The sequence below is a fragment of the Lactuca serriola genome, chromosome 1, assembly GCF_051521515.1.
Source record: "Lactuca serriola cultivar US96UC23 chromosome 1, Lser_US96UC23_V15, whole genome shotgun sequence".
Lineage (NCBI taxonomy): Eukaryota > Viridiplantae > Streptophyta > Magnoliopsida > Asterales > Asteraceae > Lactuca > Lactuca serriola.
Genome location: NC_136408.1, coordinates 100,891,640 through 100,906,668, shown reverse-complemented (window position 1 = coordinate 100,906,668; position 15,029 = coordinate 100,891,640). Strand labels below are relative to the sequence as shown.

Below are 15,029 nucleotides of genomic sequence, written 5' to 3'. Positions count from 1 at the left end.
CTGTTAGATATATTGCAAAAGGGTACTTAACATGTTTATGAATTCAATGGATTCTTATTTCAACTAGTATAAATTTAATTCAAATTTGGTTTTAGACAAAACAAATGACTCATTTTCATTTTCCATTCAAAAACGGAGAGATTGATGTGATTAGCCACATAAATAAATTAATTAAAGTGAAAAAATTTCTAATATCATAAAAGGTACAAATACGACAGGAGACTTGTATCAAGGATTTAAAAAGTACAAGACACCAAAAACTTGTTTTTTTGTCATCCATTAATCATCTCCTGGTCCCACGGTGGCGTTCTCTTTTTCTAAACCTCTCAAGCATAAATTCATCCGTTGCCGCCTGTCTTCCACCACCACCACCACCTCCTCCACCTGCTCCTCCATCTACCACGGCGGCTGAATCACCGGCTCTAGCCTCCCCATTGTTATTTGCTCCTCCTTTGTCCTTATAAAGCTCAGGATGGTCTACAAATCATCCATCAATTCAATTAACACAAATTAAAACATATAAAAAGTTATATATATTCTTCCCATAACCCTTAAGCTGGCCCACACTGTCAGTCATCATGTCAGATGTAAATCAGATACACATATAGATACAGTTATTTATTAGATTACATACCTCTTCTAAGTTTTTCAGCATAGTCCTTGCCACGTTGGAAATAATCAGCACTGTAGCTTGAAGGTATGGTGGAGTCCGTTTTAGCCCGGCCCATTAGCCTCTTCTCCTGCAAAAGCTTTTTCGCAGCTTCTGTTTCCTCTATATTTTTCAGCTTAAATCTGCAACATTATTTTTATTTTAACCCTATAACAAACATTTTTTCTAACACTTTTCTATATTTATAAACACACACACAGAAAGAATAAGATGATGATGAGGCATACTCGATGGGAAGCTGGATTTCAGCAATTCCAGTGGTCCACTGAGTAGAGCTTTCCTCTGAGTTCCTTCGTTTGACCTAAGTCAACACATGGGATGGGATTGTTAACATAAGTAATTAAGTATGTATATCACAAGTAATTTAATTATATAACAAATTACCATAATACCAAATTTTACTTACCTTAAGATGCTCTGGAATTTTGTATAATTCATCCTCTGCTCGTTTTATATCATTCTCAACTTGATCTGCCTCATCTATGTTTTTCCCTTTTTTCTTAGCTAACTCTTGCTCAACATATTTTAACCTGTGTAATTAACATAAGTAAGAGTATAATATCACAAGTTTTACTAATTTTAGCTCAAATAACACAAATCAAATGTAGCCCAATTATGCCCAATTTATGGAGATTGAAGAGTAACAAAGATGTACTCTAGATTCTTGCAATTATTAATCTTAACAACAACACTCTTTTATATGTAAAACCCACCCCAAGTGACAGTATCAATCTAATTGATTACTTCATAGTTCATAATGCCTCTTGTATGCAAATTGAAAAAGGTTGAAAACCAACATAAATCTGTTAAAATGCTGATAAAGAGAGATGATAAGGGTACATACATATGTGGATCTTCATCCATTACAGCAGTTTCTTGAGCAAATGTATCCTGTAAAACCAAGTCGTCTTTTTCTCCTTCGGCTTCACCCTTATCACCACCTTTGGGAACCAACCCACCAGCATTGTTGACGCCGCTAGCTGCAGCAGCCTGCCCTGTTTTAACAATCGCTGGGACTCCTGACTTCCTCTCCCTCAGTTTCTGAAGAAATTTGATCTCTTCTAAAGCTAATCTGTGTTCATCAATCGTTGTTAGACCACAGGTTAGCCATGAATTAGAACATTGAACTCATAAGCTTTGTTGATTTGAATCATTAGCTTCAATTTATACCCAGAAAATATAGAAACCCTAGCAGAACACCTGAATCACTAAAACCCAAAAGTAAAACTGAAATTGGAGAAGAAACCCAGCTCGTAAAGAGAAAGAGGGAAGAACACAACGCACCGCATCTCATTGCCGTCTTCTGTAACTCCAGTTTGTTCATCTTCTTCGTCTGCTATACTTCGTTTTCGGAAATTTTTGTTCTTCTTCATCTTTTACAGCTTTTCTCTGATCCCCTCTCAGGCTTTAGTCAAATGAAAACAACCACGCTTGGCAGCCTCGGGTTCGATTTACTTGATTACTTCGGAGACGATGAATTTTCTCGTGGGCGCCTCGACGTCTCGATACGTCTGTCTCTTCTCAATGATTTTAGAGTGAACTCCTGTTTTATTTGATATTAAATATTTTTTTTGAACATGTAAAATTATAAAAAGTTCAAGATCAATAGAATGGCAAGAAGTTTTATAATTTTTGTTAGAAATTATAAAAAGTTCAAGATAAAGGCAAAATGTTTTATAGTTTTGTCAGAGATCTTAGCTTATAAGGTGGTTCCCTATACATATTTAGTCATTTGAGTTTTATTATTATTATTATTATTTTATTTGTGTCTTACTATTGATGTGCCAAAAACTTATTAGAAAAAATCATTTTGGCCGGAGACCAAACAACACAAATAATTTTATTTGTGTCTTACTATTGATGTGCCAAAAACTTATTTGAAACCCAACCCTATTAAGATACATGTTAGTCGAGTTCGAATTAATGGGGTTACGAGTTAACACGATGGGTTAGTCGGGTTGCATTGTAAGATGGAAAAATGTTGTGTCATTTTATTATGTTTTTTACAATCATAAAACAACCTAATCAAACCAAACAACACAAATAATTTATAAGGTCATCGAATACAGTTATTCAAAGACCTAACAAAACATGTTTTCACCTAGAGAAAATTGATTTGTAGTTTGTGAATCCTTAACTCGATATAGTGGGCCGTGGCCCAACGTATTCCGGCCCAGAACCGAGTTCTTATTTTCTAGTCTCGATAAGTCGATATGTTGTCGGTTGTCCCCAGATGGACCTGTGTGCTGTAGCTTCAGTTTTCGTGTGAACACAGACCAGACTTGAAACTCCCACACAATCCAATTTTCCCGCCACTGCGCCCAAATTGACACAAATCCTTTGCCACATCTCATCGTTCCCATCGGAGTCTTGCAAATCCACTGGATCTACACCGCAAACAACCCTAGATCTGTTGAAGTTTATCTGGAAGACATGTCCGGCCAATCCGACCCTCGAGGTTCAACATTTTCAGCCGCTGAGGTAACTGATATCATTATAAACAGTGTTGATTATTAGTCAATTTCATTGATCTGTAGCGACTTACAAGTTTTGGATCGAATCTTTCAGTTGGAATTTTTAGCGGAGGATGAAACAATAGAGATTGTTCCGAACTTAAGAATGGAGCGCCTCAGTTTGATCTGCGTATTCTTCTTTCCCTTGTTCATACTCATATGATATTATCTAGTAAAATTTGTTGTTGCACATTGAGCACTCATATACTTTTGATGTATTGTTGACATTAATGATTGTTTGATATAATTGGCAGGGTGATTTTGGACCATTTCGTCCCCAAATAGCTACTCAAGTTCCAATTTGGTTAGCTGTCGCTTTGAAGAAGCGAGGAAAGTGCACAATTCGACCTCCAGATTGGATGTCTGTTGGTAAGTTTTCACTCTACGAAACTTAAACAGTTATATAAATTCATAACAATCTATTGAATTATCTGATGTATAATTAGGGTTAACCATTTACACAAATGGTTCTAAACTTCATTTTCGCCAAATTGTATCTGCACTCTTCAACCACCAATTCATTACCTTTCAAATGAACTTTCTTTCTATCATCATATGTCAACCCTAGAATGTTGTTCATATCTCTACTTTTCTAAGTGTGTTTTCAGAACATTTACTGTGATTAAGTGGTAGAATTTTAGAATAATTATACTTCTCAGACTTACAATGTCAAAATCTTTGGTTAAATTGGTGGTTTTGGAACATGTTCATGTTACCAATCGCCTTTTTCTTTATCCTTGATAAATCTATATAGATGTATTTTGATATTTTCCTAATCAGTAACCAATAATTCTTTCTTCCAAACTAGAAAAGTTGACTCAAGTGTTGGAGGCAGAGCGTGACTCAGCAAGTTCTTTTGAAGCACTACCATTTCATTATGTAGAGATCTCAAGGCTTCTTTTTGATGAGTGAGTCAACTCGTGTCACAATCACATATCTATCAACTTCAAAATCCTTTCTGATAAAAAAAATCTGTTTTTTTTTTTTTTTTTTGGTTTTTTGTTTATGTTGCAGTGCACGTGATGACATTCCTGATGTATATATGGTCAGTCAGTCTACACATTAGAATATTTCAAATCAAAACTTGAAAAATCCCTCATGTTATATTTATTTTATTAAACATACATGTGATGATAATTGATAGGTAAGATCTCTAATTGAAGACATAAAAGATGTAAGGTTTCACAAAATTGGCACTGGTTTAGAGAAGCTCTCATCTCGAACATATGCTATGAAGGTACACTTTATAGATTTGAATATGGATAATTGCATATAATATAATTAATATATGATTTATAATTTTTGGTATTATGATTATTATTTTGTAGTTGAATTTATCTGCAATGGAAGTAAATGTAATAAGACCATTTGTAACTGGAGGGCTTGAGACATTTTACAAACTCGGGAATCCGGACTTGATCCAAGAATCATCAGATAGACCCGAACACAGACGACCCCAACCAGCTGATCGTGGACCGAGGGTAACTTTTTAATTTTTAAATAATATCATCAATAATCATATATTTATAAATTCTAAATTATTCAACTAATAAATTCTCCTTTTTTTTTTTACAGCGTGAATTGAGACGATAAACACCTTCTTCAGCATCTTGAAAAGTCCTTTTGGATTTATGGATTGAGAAACTTAACTTATGTTTGACTATTTTCATATATATCTCGAAATTATTTATATGAGTGAAATTACTATTTTACCCTTGCTTAACTGTGCTGAAACAAAGAATCTACTTCAATTACTTTGTTCTGTTACTAATCTTTCAACAAACAAAAATAGTAAAAACAAATACCATCAAACAACACATTTTTTTTATATTTAAACGTTAACAACAATGACAAGTTGACGACTTTATCTAAACTTTATATTTTTACATAATACATGATAATATTATGGGAGAATTTCATATATGCCCTTAAACATCAAAATATCATATTTATCCAACTTAATTTTTAAATATCATATTTACCCTTCATAAAATTTCTAAATATCATATTTACCCTTCATATAATTTTAAAATATCATATATGTCCTTTTTAAACATCAAAATATCATATATGCCCTTCTTAAATATTAAAATATCTTATATGTACTTTTTAAACATCAAAACATTAATGTTAATATCTAATATCTACAACATGATAATAATCAACAACAACAGAAACTAAACAATGAAAACATACATTTCATAGAAATGGTTGAAGATGAGTCTTTTTATCTATCAAGAGGCCGACATTCCAACAATTTGGAAGTTCACATTCAATTATCATAGACGTAAGGATAATATTGTTTAATTTCTTAATTATTATACTAATTCGAAGGTATAAAAAATGATTATAAAATATTAAAAACATTATAATTTTTTTTTGGGCAAATATGATATTTTGAAGGTTTATGAAGGGTAAATATGATATTAAGAAATTAAACCGGACAAATATGATATTTTGAAGTTTAAGAGGGGCATATATGAAATTCTCCCATAATACTAAGCGTGTTGAGCATGGCCTTTGCCTTATATACAATGTGTGTATTAAAGACTATTTCTATTAAATTGAGAGAGACATGATATATACATTCAATGTTGTGTGATAATTTGATATGACCGTTGTATATTTATTAGGTGTAAAGTTATATTGGTAACCAAAAAAATAACATGAAAACGTTTAATAAATTGATGCAATTCTATGTACATCAAAATGCTTCAAATTAAAAATGCTGACTCACTTATTTTCTGTTTCTATTAAATTAAAAGTTTTAATAACAATGCAAAACGATAATAAATCTACACTTAATACTAAATTAGATTATAATCCGTATAAAATGATGGAGAACGTATAAAAAAGTTATATATAAAATTATAAAAAGTTGACATAATAAATAAATAAAAAATGATAAAGGAACATAAAGAGAGTTCGCATTAATGATTATATATTGAAATGTCTAAAAATACAATGAAATGCATGCATATCTATAATCGTTTAAGGACCTATTTGAAGACAACATTTTTTGTTTTATTAGTTGGACGACCTTTCTTGTCACATAAGTTGTCTTTTTAGTTGAATTATTTGTTAATTTTCATTTTCACTTAAGTTGTTGGTTTTTTTTTTTTGGATTTAAACGGAAAGAAACAAGCAACATAATTTTGTTGTATGGAAAAAAATGTAAGTATAAGGCTATAATTGATGTAAAACCCAACAATGATAGTTCATAACATTGACCTAAATCATATAATTTATTAGAAGTTATTTTTTTGGAAGTTGATTAATTGATTAATTTTTATATAATTAGGGAAATTTCAATTAAATGATTGGTCCATATTTGTTTTTCGTTCGACAAGTCATTTTCTTTCGAATTAGTAAATTCTTTCCAAAATCTAATTCAAGAACCAAATATCGTAAAACCAAATTACTTAGGGAAGCTTATTGACTTTAGTTAGATTTTTGCAATTGTGTAATGTTAAAACACAATGTCATATTTAACATGTTTCCTTTTAGAAATTAATTTTTTAAGAATTTTTTTTATACTTATTTGAGAAAACATGTCATATTGAAAATTACATGTAACACATAAAAAATATTATTTTCATTAAGCAGCGGACATATATAATTATATAGGGGCCAACAAAAAATAGTTCGCTTTTACAAAATATCATATTTCAAACAACACAGCATATAGAAAAATATGATTTTCCGTTAAGCTATCTATAATATATGTACATAATTATGTTTAACATTTGCTCCGATGTATGTTTAGAATCTAATAATTGAATCTGAACAAATTAAAAAACTATACATAACTAAAAGTTTACTTGTTATATGAAGTAGGTTATATAGATTATAACAAACTGATATAAGTAATTTGCTTTGGGGTTATATAGATTATAACAAACTGATATAGGTTATATAAGTACTTTGCTTTGGGGTTTAAAAAATTATAAATATGTTGGCATTTTATGTTAGAAAAATGATAGTACTTTGCAGTTATAGATAAATAAGTAAATTGCTATATTTTTGTAGATCACTTCATGTAGTAGGTTGTTATAAATACTATTCCATATTTCGAATAAGTTCCGTATAAACATCACAATATATGAAAAACCATTAAGTTCAACAAAATCATAAAAGTTAAAAACTTGTCGTCGCTTCTGAAAACCAATAAGTTCCACAAAATGCTAAAGTAAAAATTTGTTCTGACATTCTACTTGAAGTAGCATGGAATTATAACAAACTGATATAGGTTATATAAATACTTTGCTTTGGGGTTTAAAAAATTATAAATATGTTGGCATTTTATGTTAGAAAAATGATAGTACTTTGCAGTTATAGATAAATAAGTAAATTGCTATATTTTTGTAGATCACTGCAAGTAGTAGGTTGTTATAAATACTATTCCATATTTCCAATAAGTTCCGTATAAACATCACAATATATGAAAAACCATTAAGTTCCACAAAATCATAAAAGTTAAGAACTTGTCGTCGCTTCTGAAAACCAATAAGTTCCACAAAATGCTAAAGTAAAATTTTGTTCTGACATTCTACTTGAAGTAGCATGGAATTAATTTTATGTGGAATATATAAACATACAATACACATAACCAGATTCAGGAATCAAGATGAGCAGTAATTGTTGATTACTTTCATTTGGATACTGTAACGCCCGTAGATCCGGGCTAGTCAATTTAGAGATAATAGGGGTCGAAAATGACTTTTTGACAAAAGATTATTTATAATAAATAATCTTAACCATGTTGTATAATATGTCTTAAGGGTTCCGTACATATAAAGAACGCCGACATCTGAGTTATAACGAAGAAGTTATGGCTCATCGAAGTTTTACGGCAAAACCGACACGACACCGGGAGGCGTAAATAGTGAATTTATGATGGAGGACTTTTTAGCCTTAGTGATCTAAACCAAAGTTGTAGTATATGTTAAACCGAGAACATCCATAAAAAGAACGCCCAAATCTGACTTCGTATGAGGAAGTTATGATTTTTCTAAGATTCGACTTAGCAGTGCACGACCCGAAACTCGAATTTTAGTTCGAGCAGTTTTTGGCTTACGTGACCTAAATGAGAGTTGAAGATCTCATTAATAGGAACTCAACGGTAAAAAGACAGACGAAAACGGAGTCCATATGAAGGAGTTACGAATTCTTCGCGGTCATTTAACAGTCTAAACGCCTCCTACTGTTAAATTTGAGATCAGTTGAGAATTAGCCGACGAAGTCTAAATGAAAGTTGTAGATCTTGATTTTACCTACACGTTGAAAAAAAGAACATCGAAAACGGAGCTCGTATGCGAGAGTTATGATTTTTCTAAGTTTGAAGGTTGATACGCGATATTGGGTGACGTGACACCACCAGAATTGGACACGTGGCACCACCAAAAGGCTGCCACATGCACCAACTCGGCGATTCCATCATATATTTTCACTATAAATAGAGGTGTCGGGCATTCCAACTTCCTCACACCTTCAAACCCTTCTTTCTCTCTCTAGTTTCTCTCTCTAAAGCCCCAAACCCCCCAAAAAGCTTAGGGAACCTCCCTAGCACATTTTCGAGAAAACCTGCTGTAAGTGAGCTACTCCTACCCTATCTTTAGTATAACTTATGTTTCAATATAGTAATGTTATTAGGACCTTATGATAAGTACTTGGGCTATTATTATGGGTTATATAAGTATCGTTTAACGCTTATATAATAGTAATAATAGTTAGACTATTAATTAGTCTCGATGAATATTAGACTAAACTCTAGTGGTAATGATACTAGGTTTTGTCCGAGGAAAATTGTGTTAAGAGTAACGAAGTGTTGTCCGAGTGCCGAGTCACCACCTTCTCAGGTGAGTGCATAGTTACTTTCATCTTACACATAAATATAAAGTATTTTATATAAATTATGTGCTATGTGTGCATATTATCTGAATACTTGTTGTCTATGCTGAATGAATGATTTTATACATGTTTTAAAATGATTTAAACTGTATATGTATTTTATATCTACAAATATGTTAGGTATGAAATGGGTAGATGAATAATGAGAGATAAAAGATGATGTGAGTAAACATTGGCAGTTATAGGCTTAGTGCCTAATAAATAACATCGGCAACTATGGACTTAGTGCCTATTGGACAAACACGGGTAGCTATGGACTTAGTACCGGTTAGGTGTTGGTAGCTATGGACTTAGTGCATGTTAGATAAACATTGGTAGCTATGGACTTAGTACCTACACCGGTAGCTATGGATTTAGTACCTGATGAATGAACTTTAGCAACTATGGATATAGTGCATTGGCAGCTATGGAATTAGTGCCTGTCTATAAACCCTGGAAGCAAGGGACTTCGAAATGAACAAATAGAGGATAAATGACTCTTAGGGTAGATCCTTAAGAGTAAAGAAGATAATGAGGATGGGTAATTGGGTTGATTGTTTGATGTTTAAACATAATAATTATATTATTGTGGGGTTAAAACCCTATGTACTCACCAAGTTTCCCAACCTGAGCCACTCAGTTTATTTATATCACAGGTGTTGATATGAAGTTACATTACACTAAGAGATTAAAGAGATGTAGATCACTAGTGATACTGAATATAAGTTCTGTTTATGCTTATGTTTCTATATTGACGATGACATCCCAAATGTTTTAAAATGAATAAAAATACTTTTCTTCGGAAATGCTTTGATAACATATTTATCATGTTTTACTGGGAACAAATTCCGCACCATTTTTATTAAAAGAGGTACTCGGATTTTTATAAAGCATAAACAAAATCGGTCTTTTCTGGCCGTGAAAATGGGGATGTCACAGATACCCCTGGCATTTGTATCAACATGTGTATGTAGTAGAATCCATGCTAAACTTTCACAAAACAACTAATTATATGGGGATTACTCTTTTCCAAAAAAGCAACACAATTTGAACATTTCTTGCATTTAACTCAAAAAATAGCAGCATACTTTGTTTAGATCTTGCACTTAACTCAGAAAAAACTCAAAAATATTTCAGGAAGAAACATTGAGGTAATCTAAATCAGAACCCTAATATTGCAAAAACATAATCATATTCCTTCTCTTAGAGTCCGATTATGAATTTAATTCTTTTTCAGGTTTATCAAGATCTTCCTGTTTGAGCTTAGTAGACAATTTTGGTCCAAGATTCTTTATAGCCATCTTGTAATCTATTAAATCCCAAGGATAATGACTTAAGAAAAAAAAAGCAAAATTATAATTTAAGATTAAGATGTACTTAAATGGAATTGAAACGAAAAATCTAATACCAAACTATAGTCTCACTAAACTTGTTAAAATAAAAATGAGAAACATGTCACACAAATCGTGTTGGGTTTCAAAAAAAATATAAAATTCTACAGTCATTACATGATGAGATTTGTATGTACGTCTCAATTTGTGAATTGTTTATAATGATTTTTTTGGAAGTATATTCAGATCAATGAAACTTTATGAGAAAAAGTGTTGAATATAAGTTAGAACAAATTGAGATGTCTTTAAATAAAAGTGTGCATAAAACATGATTGCTAAAAGTAGAATTGTATTTTAAGTTTTTGTAAAAGTAGGATGTTATTTTTAATATGTAGAATTAGGAACCAATTTGTTATATCGGTTCATTAGATTTCAGAACCTATCCCTTCCCAGTTTGTCAACCCAATATTTTAATATTTTATAATTAGACGGTAAATAAATTAACCAATATAAGAAATAACAAACGATTCCTAGAAATTAATCATAACAAACTATAAAAACTAACCATGAAAATAGTAAAAATTAACATATGGTGCATCATAAGCGTTAATATGCTTTCTAGTGCTTTGAAGTTTGAAGTGCTTGACGTGAGAAACCGCAAATCCACGATTCTTGAACTTTGAAGTGCTTTCAAGACCGCTTTTAAACGAATTTACACTATAGGGATTGTTTTGTAACTTCACTAAACTATAGGTGCTGTTTGGTAATTTAATTAACAAAGGTAGAACTGATTTGGTTAAAATAAATTAAGAAAGGGACTGAGATGGTTCAAATGGAATTAATTTTTGAAAATTTGGGCTGATTTGGTTAAGAATTTCCAATGAAGGGGTTGGAAACCTTATTTTTATTAAAAGTTTGAAGATTGGGATTTATTCTGTTAAAAATAACAAAGGAGGGGCTATTTTGAAAAATGGATTCAATGTTTGGGGGTTTGGGACTGATTTCCAATAAATGCTTTAATAAAGGGGTACTCTGGTCATTTCATAAAGCTTAATAGCAATTAGGGCTTTTTATGGAAGTGTTTGGGATGTCTTTTAGAGGGCAAAGGGACTTTTGGAAAAAAAAATAAAGAGAAAAAATGTTTAGTAAAAACTCCTTTTGATTTTTTTAGAAAGAAAACTAACTTTTTGGAAAAAGTCAAAAAACCAGACTTTTTGGAATTTTCCCAAAAGTTCTTTTCCCTCTGAAAAATACCCCAAACACCCCCTATGTCCCGTCTTCTGTTTTGAGGGATCAAGGAACGAACGAAAGCAGATAGAACGCGTCGGCAGATGAACGAAGGCGGTAGGAAGGAGCTCAACGCAGACGGCTAATCCGACGCTTTGGTCGATCGGTCGCGAGCAGGAGGCGTCTCCGGGGTCAACACGGCCGAAGAAACGAAGGGACGAAGCAGCGGGATTTCGCTGATTCTCGTCCAACTGTGAGGTGCGAAGGGAGTAGGAGGATTGGTCCGGGGAGGCGTCGCGAGCAGCAACATCAGCGAAGACGAGACCTTCGGAGGTCGTTGTTCGATAGGAACAGAAGAGAGAGAGAGAGAGAGAGAGAGAGATAGAGAGAGAGATAGAGAGAGAGACCGCGAGGGGTGAGGCCAGAAGAGGTCCGATAAGCAGCGACATCGTCGCAGGTGGGGTTTCGGTGGGTTTTGCTTGACCGGAGAAGGTGTGGGGTGCGATGGGAGAAACGATCAGCGACAGCAGCTCCGGTGAGGGTGGTTTGGCAGCGAGGGTCGATAGGAAGGAAGGAAAAGGGTCTCCAGTAATCTCCTTGCACCCTCTTCTTAGTGATTTGGCAGCCAATTCGAAGTATGATGAAATAGGCAGAAAAAATATATTAAAAAGGTGGTTCGATTTTATTTATTATTTTTTTTTTGTCAGGAAAAAGATATAGGGAAGATGTAGAGGCTGTTGACCTCTTGATTGTTCTTGGCAGCAATCGAAGGAGAAGAAGAGAAGAAACAACTTTTTATTTTGTGTGTGATGTTTGTTCTTGGCTGATAACGAAGAAGCAGGCAGAAAAAGAAAATTGGAGGTGTTTGGGTGTTGATTTTTATCATTGTACATTGTTTGAGTGTTGTCTTGATTGAAGGAGTGCAAGAAATCTTCAATTTGTCAGCCAACTAAGGAGAATTGCAAGCAATGTTTTGTGTAGACTTGCAAGAAGTGATTTTGTTTAAGTATTCATATATTTGTGTAATGTATTGATTTAATTATTTATGTATTTGTGTGAATGTATTATTGAGAAATGATATTGGTTCAATATCTATGTAACTTGTGTGTATTGATGTTATGAAGTATATTTTTAATAAATTTAATATACACTTTTAGGTTTAATAATATTGTATGTATGTGTGTATTTGTTTGAGACATTTTAAGGCAATAATCCAATAATCCATACACAATATTTATACACTGTCATATTAAAAGTTTATTATGTAAGTTTGTTAGATATACGATGAATTGGAGATATAATAAGTGTCAAAATTGTCATATATGCTAGTAATTAGTATTTGAAATGATATATGACTTATATATAAATATGTATATATTTAGTGTTGTTATATAATTTTAATTACATAACCTATATACATTGTGATTACATAATTGACTATTATTATTTGGGATTTCTTGAATAGGTTATGTATACAAACATATATAGGTCTCAAACCATTTACTAAAAAATTCTTTCGTATTTTTATGAATATTTTCTGACTTTCTCGATTTGTGTGTCATCGATCTTGATATCAACTAATTTTTTCTGAAAATGAAGAATAATGGTCTCGGTTACAAGGATTCCAAAAACTCAGACGAATTAATTTTTCGAAATGTAGAACTCCGGAAAATCGTGTTTAATATTCGCGTTTAATTGGACCCGAAATGTCCGATTTTTTGACTTTTGCAAATATTTTTATTAAAAATATTTCGATTATAAAAATAAATATTAGACTATGACCTGAGTCCAAAAGCATTCTTGGAATTTCCAACTGAGGTGTGCAAGTCCTCAACGAATGGAAATGATTTTAGCAGTTTTAAGAAAAAACAGTATTATGCTAGTTTGGATTCTTCCAACAGTCGTTTCTTTTGCATACGTCCTCCGTTTTGGACATTTTTTATATTTTCGGAAACATGTACTACGAGACTAGAATGTTTGCATTGCTCACTACTGCCTAATACAAAATTTCAGTTTTTCAGATGCATTACTTGGATTGCAATTTAAGTTATTTGATTAGTTTGTCAGTTTACACATTTGGAAGTAAGAAACCATCTGATATCTTACATAAGTTGAAATGAACTCATTTATTGTACAAAATATGCACTAAAACTCAACGAGTCAAATGACAAAGAGAATTACTTTGAACTTGATTATTCACAGTCTTTGACCTAAATTTGGGGATGTCACAGTAACCAACACTTTAATAAATGTCATTGCAAGGAAATATAAAATAAGGAAACCAGATAAACCAAAATTTCATTTTTATTGAAAATAAACAACAAATTGGTACTTGTCCTTAAAACACATAAGATGAAAAACTATGTTTCTAGGCATCTCCTAAGAGAATAGCAATCTATTGAATTATCCTAACTCCTTAGTAGTAGCTCCAAATTCTAATCTACGAACTATGTGACCAAAGTCCATTTCTCATGATTAGATTTAGCTCACCTTACTCAAGCTTCCTTCTTTCTCTTAGCTCATTTAGTGCCATCAAAATGTGATGATCACATCTATAACACTCTAAGAATCAAAGGAATTTAAATCTTTTTGAAACCAACCATGAACCACCATTGTTTACAAAAATACTCATTGTTTCAAAAGTAACATAATATCAGAGTGTTCCAAATGAACCAATCATATGAAAATACGAAGACGTGCACGATCAGGCTTTTGCTTTCCCACGATCCTCAGAAGTACCTGAAACAATAAACTAAACCTGTAAACAAGACTTAGTCATTTCCCCCAAAGTACCAACACACAACATAACAAACAAGCATAGAAATATGAGTAGCCAGCCTGACTGAACTGCCTCGTAGGGCCTACAACCTATTTGGACCACTCTACGAGCGTTTCACATAACTAGACCGCCTCGCAGGGCCAACATCCTATCTGGAACGCTCTACCGACCGCCGGCCTGACTGGACCGCCTCGCAGAGCCTACAGCTTATCCGATCGTCCCCCGGTGTCTATGTCTACAACACAAAGCAGGACCGCCTCAACCCAAACACAACATGTCGATATATGTAACATATAAACTTAAACATAGAGCCATCAAATACAAATAAACATATGGATATACTAAACAGCCATAGACTAGCATAACACTATCCTAACTAGGATAAATAATAAAGTGGGTCGACATTGGTGCCTTCGACCCATGGGTACAGGGAGGAAAACTCACTTCTCAACTGAATGTAAGCTGACTAAATCTCTGCTCCAAAAATCGGCTCAACGATCACCTAACTAATATCAAGGACCTAATCTTAATTAACAACTCAAAATACCCAAAATACTCCTAGGTTTAGCTTGGTTAAAACTATGGTCAAAAGTCAAAGTCAACGAGTCAACTCAGTCAAC

At 32.7% G+C, this 15,029-nt stretch overlaps 2 protein-coding genes and 1 long non-coding RNA gene across 3 annotated transcripts; 2 read left to right on the top strand and 1 right to left on the bottom strand.

The window, feature by feature from the left end:
- Window positions 1–147: 147 nt before the first annotated feature.
- On the bottom strand, window positions 148–2,208 carry LOC145096207 (integrator complex subunit-like protein). Its single transcript, XM_079033970.1, has 6 exons — window positions 1,955–2,208; window positions 1,515–1,742; window positions 1,077–1,200; window positions 898–971; window positions 635–792; window positions 148–477 (listed from the first exon to the last, which is right to left on the bottom strand). The coding sequence occupies exons 1-6, from the start codon at window positions 2,041–2,043 to the stop codon at window positions 284–286; spliced, it is 867 nt and encodes a 288-aa protein (XP_078890096.1). The 5' UTR covers window positions 2,044–2,208; the 3' UTR covers window positions 148–283.
- Window positions 2,209–2,901: 693 nt separating this feature from the next.
- Window positions 2,902–4,906, top strand: PSF2. The gene is made up of 8 exons (XM_079017188.1): window positions 2,902–3,151; window positions 3,239–3,313; window positions 3,438–3,552; window positions 3,992–4,091; window positions 4,198–4,228; window positions 4,328–4,420; window positions 4,512–4,664; window positions 4,759–4,906. The coding sequence occupies exons 1-8, from the start codon at window positions 3,104–3,106 to the stop codon at window positions 4,774–4,776; spliced, it is 633 nt and encodes a 210-aa protein (XP_078873314.1). The 5' UTR covers window positions 2,902–3,103; the 3' UTR covers window positions 4,777–4,906.
- A 6,713-nt stretch (window positions 4,907–11,619) lies between these two features.
- Window positions 11,620–12,796, top strand: LOC145096202 (uncharacterized). Its single transcript, XR_013703749.1, has 2 exons — window positions 11,620–12,265; window positions 12,338–12,796. It is a non-coding gene; the product is annotated as an uncharacterized LOC145096202 (long non-coding RNA).
- Window positions 12,797–15,029: the final 2,233 nt, after the last annotated feature.